The 9758-nt window shown below is 47.0% G+C and overlaps 1 protein-coding gene across 1 annotated transcript; it reads left to right on the top strand.

Moving 5' to 3' along the window:
• Positions 1 to 2773: 2773 nt before the first annotated feature.
• Positions 2774 to 8416, top strand: LOC145535796 (histone-lysine N-methyltransferase PRDM9-like). Its single transcript, XM_081564126.1, has 4 exons — positions 2774 to 2794; positions 4756 to 4823; positions 5950 to 6143; positions 7803 to 8416. Exons 1-4 carry the CDS (start codon positions 2774 to 2776, stop codon positions 8414 to 8416), a joined length of 897 nt encoding a protein of 298 aa, XP_081420252.1.
• The last annotated feature ends 1342 nt before the right edge of the window (positions 8417 to 9758 follow it).

Here is a 9758-nt window from a genome sequence, read left to right as displayed (position 1 = left end):
TGCCTGATGATCTGAGGTGGAACTGATGAAATAATAATAGAAATAAGTGTTCGCTCACTCAGCCGTGTCCAACCCTTTGTGACCCTATGGACTGTAGCCCACAAGACTCCCCAGTCCATTGAATTCTTCAGGCAAGAACACTGGAGTGGGCTGTCGTTTCCTTCTCCAGGAGATTTTCCCGACCCAGGGATTGAACCTGGGTCTCCGCATTGCAGGCAGACTGTTTGCCACCTGAGCCTCCAGGGAACAGAAATAGAAACAGAGCGCACGGTAAACGGACGGCACTTGAAACATCCCAAGCCCTCCCTCACCCCGTCTGTCAAAAAATTGCCTTCCAGAAAAACTCCCGAGGTCAAGGAAGGAACTTCAAGTGCCTTAAACCCCTTAAACATTAATATAGATGATGTCCAGTGTTTATCTGAATAGACTTGCTTTCAATTTGTGGTTTCCTATGCGTACGTCTTTCTTTATGGATTTGCGTAAAACTTGTATCGGAACACTGAAAAATCTGCAAAAAACTTGGAGCTTTTATGTTTTTTTTTAATTAAAGCACCGCATAATTTAAAAATTTTACACGTTCTAATTATTCAGTTCCAAAGCACCACACTTATTGCACCGGGTCCCCATGGAAAGGCCCCCTCTCAGCAGGACAGCCACAGATGCCACCATGAAAGGGCGGCAAGGTGCCCTCCTCCCTTCTTTTCCGCCTGGGTGGCCGCCAGGTTTTTAACTCCATGCACCCTACTAAGTTTCTAGGGTGCAATTCGTGGACCCCTCCCTTTCCCATCCCAGCAGGTGGTCAAGGGCCCGCTGGGCTGCAAACCGCCGGAAGCAGGGCTGGGCCAGCCGGCCAGAGGAAGGGTTGTGGAGTCCCAGCAGGTGAAATCACCAGGCAGGATAAATCCCTTGGGCTTCCTGGGGACCTCGCTGCAGGCACTAGGCTGCTTGGGAAAACCGCGCGGGTCTGAGCTTTAGGCAACGGGGTAAAGTGGTAAAGGCCTTGACCTCAATGGCGAAGCCTTTCTGCCACCGCCAGGTTAGGGGGCTCCGAGTTTGTGCCAACAGACAGGGCGGAATACGTGGTTCCCTGCTCCGCCCTGTGCCACCGAGCCCCAGTTCCCTTACCTGTGGTCCGCACCCCTCCGCTCCGCTCACTGGATGCCGATCGACGGGGACCCAGGAGCCCACGAAATGGGCGCTCCCAGCCGCAATGCAGACCCCCGAGACCCAGGACCCACTGCCTACGAGCTCGGAGGAGGGGCGTTCCGCCCCCGACGCGGCCAGGTGTGCTCCGCCCACACGCCCGCTTCCGGGAGAGGCCCGCGGGCCTCGCTACTGCCGCCAGGTGACATCCATCCGCGAGCAAATCCACCCCACTGAGACGGCCCGAGCTTTCTATCTGCTGATCTGTCTATAATCCAGGGATAAAACTATGACTACAGAAAGGAAAGATGACCTGACCTATGATATTCTATAGAACCAGAGAAAATTGGTTAAAATAAAAAAAATTTTTTCATGGAAAATGTAAAGCTGGTTCTTTTGCATATGCAATTAAGAACAATTAGTTTGTTAAAAGGCCTGCCTAGGGCAAAGCTTGAAGTTAACCCTTTCCTTGGACAACACTGCCTACTTTGCCTGAGATCTCAGTTTTGGGTAAATGAAAACTTCAAGCCCCCCACCCCCAAAAAAGGACGTCAAAGAGATATTTTAAATCTCAGGCGGAAAACTAGAAGATCTCTGTCTGTCTGTCTGTGTGGATTTATGTATGTCTCAGTGTGAGTCTTCTGTTTTTTGATAATATTGCTGAAGTTGTGAGTTCTTATTTAAATAATCTAAAGAAAAGGAAGCCCTTTCAAATCAAACAGTTCTAAATACAAGAGAAAATTGACCTAAATGAATTTTAGATTCATGTGAACTGGGAAATAGTCAATATTAAATATCTAGTATTTATTTTTTTCACTACTCTGATATAGACATGTCTAAGAGTCATTAACATTAAGCATAAAATTTTTATACTGCCTAGGGTTATTATAAGTTAAACATTGCTATATTGTTATATGTCACAAGCTTGTCAACAAAGAAAGTACCTCTAAAAACAAACAAAAAAAACTAAAAAATGTAAATGCGATATGAGCTTTTAGATAAACAATTAAAAATAATTATATTTTAAAATATCTGTCTATAATAGTCTCGATTGAAGGCAGAGGAGAAGGGGATGACAGAGGATAAGATGGTTGGATGGCATCACTGACTCGATGGACATGAGTTTAAGCAAGCCCCGGGAGTTGGTGATGGACAGGGAAGCCTGGCATCCTGCAGTCCATGGGGTCGCAAAGAGTCAGACACGACTGAGCAACTGAACTGAACTGAACTTACCATAGTTTCTCCAGATTTTGGTTACCTGATTTCTATCGTGCTAAACTAAGTGGTGACAGTGTATTGAATAGCTAGGTCATTTCCACATAAATTAAGGTTCTGAAACATTCACTACTTACTAGGACCTTCCTCTTACACAGAAACTAAAGAGGTTTTTGACTCTCCATGAATAGTGTCTGGTGCCATCCTGAGATGTTCACTGTAAGAAAGCAATTTTTTTTTAGATCGTATCACTGATACGTATGTTCACCAATCTATAGAATGTCAATATAAAAGTCAGTTCTTGGTTGCTTAAGGAAAATGTATGTCTTGCTATTAAAGAAGGTATGAGGAATGAAATCGCATTTTATGAAGGAAAAAGAAGTAGTTCTGACTTACAGTTTCTGGCAGTTTCAGGATGGGAGAAGCAAAGAAATGGGTACAGAAAGGGATAAGGAGGTTTTATGGAAAGTGGACCCCCAGAAAAGAGCTTTGTGTGTAGTACAAGTTTTCTTGAGATGTTGAACTGCCTTTGCTAATGGATTTTAAGTTTCTTTACCTCTTAAGTGATCTGTTCTAGGTTTACCTTTGAAATCTTTTGTTAACTTTGGCTAAGTGGGTAAGTATTGTTTCACAGTGACGTATGTGATCCTATCTGACTGCTATAAACCCTTTTGATATTTATGAACAAACCTTCCTAAATAATTGACTTCTAGCTAACTTTGGGATGCTTCAGAGGGCCCCTGAGACCTCCCAAAGAGAGATATTAAACAACCTGAGTTCATTTGGCATGTTAAACTACACGGGAAGTGTTGTCAGAAGGAGTGATAAATCTTCTCAAGTTATATTATATGGTTGATGATACTAATATAGATATCCTAGAAGTTATGTGACGTTCATGAAAATCTGATATGTTCTGGTAAAATGCTGTCAGTTATAATTCTAGTTATCATATTAAAGTGTTTCAAGTCACAGCAATGACCATATTACTTTGTCAATTTCAACTTAATCAGGTTTTAAACATGCCTTCTATGGTTTCACACGGATGCCTTTGCAAAAATACTGCTACTTCAAGATATATGGAAAAGACTTTTCTAAGCTTACCCGTAAACAAAATTTTTTGTTTGTTATCTGGTAAGCTGGTACCAGACTGGGATTTAGTCTAGTCTCTAGGTTAAGAGAACACAGTTTTCTTAGAATGCAGCTTTTGATCACAGATTATGAATTTCTTTACCTTTCAGTGATTTATATTTGTTTTTATAATCTTTTTTTTTTACTTCGGTAAAGTAAATAAGCATGATTTAAGATTGTGGTACATGTAGGATGGACCAAGCTTTCCCCACTCCTGCAAATTCCCTTAACCCCTCAGATTCTTCTGGTGGGACCAAGGTCTCACTTCCCAGAGGGACAATCCAAGCTTTTTATCAGCTGATTTGCCCCTGACATCAGAGTCAATTTGAGCACTATTTGGTCTATAATTTAGGCATGAAACTGTGATGACATAATGGAAAGATGACTTTTTGATGCAGGATGGCCATGATATTCCTTGGACTTCAGAGAAAATTGGTTAAAATGAAACATTTTTTTTCTTGGAAAATGCAAAGCTGGTTCTTCTAGCGTATGCAGTTGAAAACATCTAGGTTGTTACGTCAGTTTTCATTCCAGTCCCAAAGAAAGGCAATGACAAAGAATGTTCAAACTGCCACACAATTGCACTCATCTCACACACTAGTAAGGTAATGTTCAAAATTCTCCAAGCCAGGCTTCAACAACACGTGAACTGTGAACTTCCAGATGTTCAAGCTGGATTTAGAAAAGGCAGAGGAACCAGAGATCAAATTGCCAACATCCGCTGGATCAAGGAAAAAGCAAGAGAGTTCTAGAAATATATCTATTTCTGCTTTATTGACTATGCCAAAGCCTTTGACTGTGTGGATCACAATAAACTGGGGAAAATTCTGAAAGAGATGGGAATACCACACCACCTGACATGCCTCTTGAGAAATCTGTATGCAGGTCAGGAAGAAACAGTTAGAATTGGACATGAAACAACAGACTGGTTCCAAATAGGAAAAAGAATATGTCAAGGCTATATATTGTCACGCTGCTTATTTGACTTTTATGCAGAGTACATCCTGAGAAACACTGGGCTGGATGAAGCACAAGCTGGAATCAAGATTGCCGGGAGAAATATCAATAACCTCAGATATGCAGATGACACCACGCTTATGGTGGAAAGGAAGAAGAACTAAAGAGCCTCTTGATGAAAGCAGTTGAATCCATGCAGGCTGAAGAGCATCAATGACAGCAGAGAGAAATAGTTCTTCTATTTCTTCCTACCAAAAAAATAATAATAATAAAAGAGAGAAGAAAACTTGTAACTCTTTTTCTGACACTCAGATCACCAAAGGGAGAAACTGCTATGAGTATGTGGATGGAAAGGACACGTCTTTGGCCAACTGGATGAGGTGAGTGCAGTGAGTCTGCAGTTCGTAGATGTCGCTCTTCCCTCAAGCCCACACCCCTTTCCCTCTCAACCTGTCTCCCTCCATAGCTTTCACATCTTCTTTCCTCTTTTCCATCGATATCATGCTCTTTCATTTCAAAAGACATTAGAAAGAAAGAAATAAAAATATAGCATATGTGCCGTCAAAATACAAGTCTATATGCTGAACAAAACTGGGGGACTTGAAAACAACTTGAGGAGTCTAGATTCACCAGGGACACTTTAACTCACTTAACTGACACTTACCAAGCACTTTATGTTTCAGTTTAGACAGCGAACTTCATTACTGAAGCAGATCACACAACCCATGGCCTTTTGGAGAACATACTGCAGACAGACATTAGCCAGACATTTTAGGAATAGTACCTTTAATTTTTCTATTTTTGAGTAACTGCACAGCGCCAGGACAACCTAACACAGGAGACCTTGAGTCCATGTGGGCAACAACCTCCCCAGGCTCGGTTCCAGTGAGAAGGGAGCCCTGAGGCCTGGGAAGGAATGGGGGGCAGGATGGCCGTGAGCATGGCCATTCTCTGCGGGCCTCTCCTTTCACCAGGGCAGGCAGAAAGTGACTAAACTATTACTGTTCTGGGTCTCAAGCTATGTCAGAGCACGCTCCAAGTTTCCATGGGACGGGGTGGGCAAGTGAGTAGGACCCTGGATACACGTGGGGAGATTGAAGAAAAGCCTCGGGAGAGAAGGCAGGCTGGGGTGAGCGCTGAGGGGTGTGTGCTAGCCGAGGAGCACCAAGTCCTGTGGAATGAAAGAGAACTTAATTTAGAGTTTAGGGGAGCTGGAGGTCACCAGCCTCATGGACAGTCCAGGTGGAGATGAGTCTGGAACTGGGCTCTGGAAAACGGCTAATTAGATAAGGAGAGAAAAGCATTCGAGCCAGGAAGAGGATCGCAAACGGGATCTGGAAATTGGAATTCACACGGCCTGGTCGAAGGTGTGAACAGAAGGTCCCCATGAGGGGCGGTGGGAGCCACAGCGGCCTCAGAGCCTGAAGGCAAGGAGCTGGGCATGGCCCGACCCTGGAGGGCACTCATCACCTGGGGTTTCTTTCCCTCTCCCGGCCTCGACCCCAGGTATGTGAACGGTGCCCGGGACGATGAGGAGCAGAACCTGGTGGCCTTCCAGTATCACGGGCAGATCTTCTACCGAACCTGCCAGGTGGTCAGGCTGGGCTGTGAGCTGCTGGTCTGGTACGGGGACGAGTATGGCCAGCACCTCGGCATCAAGCGGGACAGCGGGGGGAAGAGCGAGCTCGCGGCCGGGAGAGGTCAGCGCCACCCCTCTTCCAGCGCCCCAGCCCATCCTGGGGAGCCTCCCTGGTCCAATTCCGAAGCAGAGTACAATCCAGTTCAAAGTCAGTCAAGTCGTCATTAAAATGCCTCAGAATTTGATTCATTTCATATGACTGTTAGGAAAGATTTTTACATTAAAAATGTTAGTTCTAATTTTCAAAATCTTATGCAAAAACTACGTCACATCACCTTCTGCTGAAAGGCTCAGAAGCAAACAGCAAGTTTCCCAGCACCGACCCGCCCTCTCACCTCTCTGTGTTTCTTCCTCATTTCCTCCCATTTCTAAGTGACACGTGTACAGTGATTTGCATTCAGTCACTGTTTCAGCTTGTTGTCATGTGAGCTCATACTCTGTGCCAGACAGGGCTCCACGCACCGAAACAGACAGAACCACTGCCCTGGCGCAGCACGGGCTTCATGCCAGAGAGCGGCTGGTGCTCTGAGGAAAACAGCGCAGGAAAACTGCCTCGGATCAGCCTGAGCAGAGGGTGGGCTGTGGCGCAGGATGGTGGGGCAGGGTCTCTGCAGAGATAACACCCCTGGGAAAGGATTCAGGCAGGGGAGCAGCCAGTGCCGCAGCCCCAGGGCCGGGACGAGAGGCCATGCCGGTGGTCTGGTCGCAGGAGGAAGCACAGAGGGCGAGGAAGGAGCTGGAAGGGACACTGAAGCTTCGGGGGCCCGTGTCCACGTGCAGGCCCCAGGGGTCTTCCTGGGTGACACAGAACAACCCTGAGGCTTTCAGCTGCAAGCGGCATGTTCTCTGTTCTGTGACGATGCTTTGGTTCCTTTTTGGGAAGAGACAGCAGCGGGGAGTCCCCTCAGAGGTCAGTTCACTCCCAGACACGAGGGGAGAGTGGGCTGGCTGAAGATGCACGGGAGTGAGGGTGTGAGGAGTCTGGCTGGAGATGAATTTTTAAACAGGACTTCCTAGTGCATGTTAAATGGACTAAGACTGAATGAAATAAATGAGGTATGAATACTGGTGAGGCTTGAGAAAGGACATGCCTTTATTTTCTGATTTATGGAAAACTCAGGAGCAATTCAAGAGCCGGAGACCTGTAGTCAGTGGGACCTGGGCCACTCGGTCTCGTCCAGTCTGAAACCCACTTCCTGCAGAGATTGGCACAAAGGCTGCTCTTTGAACGAGGAGCCCCAAAGTCAGCTTTACTCACACCTGCTCTTACTACCCCCTGTGCTGCCTCCCATATGCAGAGAGCTCCAGACCAGGCGCCCCTAACTTAATAGACCCTTTCCCCTCACAGGGAGCCGCTCAGGAAGATTCCACCTAAGTCATCAGGAGTCTTATCTCTCAGTAGGGTAAAATACCTGTGGCCACGATGACATGACTTTTCAGATACACGCAGGGAAAGGTCCCTGCAGATCCACCTCTATCAGGAGAGACGATGCCTCTGATGCTGCGGGAAGGTCCCTAGTCTGGGTGATATGTAGAAAGGCCCTTGACACAAGATTCCTGGATTTCTGTAGATGTAGAGAGTAAGAATGGAATGGAAAAATGGACTGTAAAGACACACTTGGTGGGACACAAATCGTGTGCTCTCAACACTAAGATGATTAGTGGCCAGGCCTTACCATGGCAAACCAGCTACCTGACCAAAAGCTTCCTCTTTCAGCAGCACCGAAGCCCAAGATCCACCCATGTGCCTCCTGCTCTCTGGCCTTCTCCAGTCAGAAGTTCCTCAGCCAACACATCCAATGTAGTCACCCCTCTCAGACCCTCCTGAGACCATCTGCAAGAGACCACCTCCAAGCAGAGGATCCCTGCCCAGGCAATCAAAATCAGCAGCAGCGATATTCCGATGCACACAGCCCGAGTGTCAAACCTGAGGGTCGCAAGGCCAAGGAAAGGCCCCAACCTTTGCTGAAAAGCATAAGGCTGAAGAGGATTTCTAGGGCCTCTTCCTACTCACCCAGAGGACAAGTAGGGGGTTCTGGGGTGCATGACAGAATGACAGAAGAGCCCAGCACAAGCCAGGAACTGAATCCAGAGGACACAGGCAAATTATTCATGGGGACAGGCATCTCAGGGATTATGAGAGTCAAGTACGGAGAGTGTGGGCAAGTCTCCAAGGATAGGTCAAATCTCATCTCACACCAGAGGACATACACAGGGGAGAAGCCCTTTGTTTGCAGGGAGTGTGGGCAAAGCTTCAGTCGGAAGTCCTGCCTCATCAGGCACCAGAGGACACACACAGGGGAGAAGCCCTATGTGTGCAGGGAGTGTGAGTGAGTCATGACCAACAAACCACATCTTAGGATTACTGCAGCTACCCCATGCCTCAGCTCTAAGGGGGCCTCAGAGGAGGTCTATGACACGTTACTGTCCCCAAGAGTATGAGGAGAGACTTCCTAGGTGGTCTAGTGGCCAAGACTCCAATGCAGAGACCCATGTTCAATACCTGATTGGGGAACTAGCTTCCACATGCTGCAACTAAGACACAGCACAGCTGAATAAATAAATACATAAATAAATATTTTAAAGAAAGAGTGTGGTAAGCACAGAATTAGTTGATTAAATAGATCTTCCACTTTCATGACAGGAGAGGAGGTAGATAAACAGCAGACAGTTTCTTAAGTGTTCTGGAGAGGTTCATGCCAATTGCCTTCGTGGCTGCGATGGCTCGGCGCAGAAGCGAGGCGGCTGTGACGGCTCGGCGCAGAAGCGTGGCTGAGAGGAGATAGGCCGGGCCGGGGGCCGGGAGCGGGGGGTGGCAGCCGAGAGGGGCTAGGCCGGGCCGGGGGCCGGGGCCCGGGGGCCGGGGGCGGCGGCCGACAGGGCCTAGGTCCGGCGGGGGGCTGGGGCCGGCGGCGGCGGTGAGAGGAATTACCCAAGGCCCAAGGTAAGAGAAACCCAAGTAAGACGGTAAGTGTTGCGAGAGGGCATCAAAGGGCAGACACACTAAAACTAAAAGTACAGAAAACTAGCTAATCTGATCACACGGACCACAGCCTTGTCTATCTCAGTGAAACTAAGCCATGCCGTGTGGGGCCACCCAAGACGGATGGGTCATGGTGGAGCGGTCTGACAGATTGTGGTCCACTGGAGAAGGGCATGGCAAACCACTTCAGTATTCTTGCCTTGAAAACCCCATGAACAGTATGAAAAGACAAAAGGATAGGACACTGAAAGATGAACTCCCCAGGTCAGTAGATGCCCAATATGCTAATAGAGATTGGTGGAAAAATAACTCCAGAAAGAATGATGGGATGGAGCCAAAGCAAAAACGATAGCCAACTGTGGATATGACTGGTGATAGATGCAAAGTCCGATGCTGTAAAGAGCAATATTGCATAGGAACCTGGAATGTTAGGTCCATGAATCAAGGCAAATTGGAGGAGATCAAACAGGAGATGGCAAGAGTGAACGTCAACATTCTCGGAATCAGCGAACTAAGATGGACTGGAATGGGTGAATTTAACTCAGATGACCATTATATCTACTACTGTGGGCAAGAATCCCTTAGAAGAAATGGAGTAGCCATCATGGTCAACAAAAGAGTCCAAAATGCAGTACTTGGATGCAACCTCAAAAAAGACAGAATGATCTCTGTTCGTTTCCAAGGCAAACCATT

The sequence above is a fragment of the Giraffa tippelskirchi genome, chromosome X (assembly GCF_054371585.1).
Source record: "Giraffa tippelskirchi isolate mGirTip1 chromosome X, T2T-mGirTip1v1.2.pri, whole genome shotgun sequence".
Lineage (NCBI taxonomy): Eukaryota > Metazoa > Chordata > Mammalia > Artiodactyla > Giraffidae > Giraffa > Giraffa tippelskirchi.
Note: the sequence above shows the minus strand (reverse complement) of the source record. Positions and strands in the feature narration are given on the sequence as shown.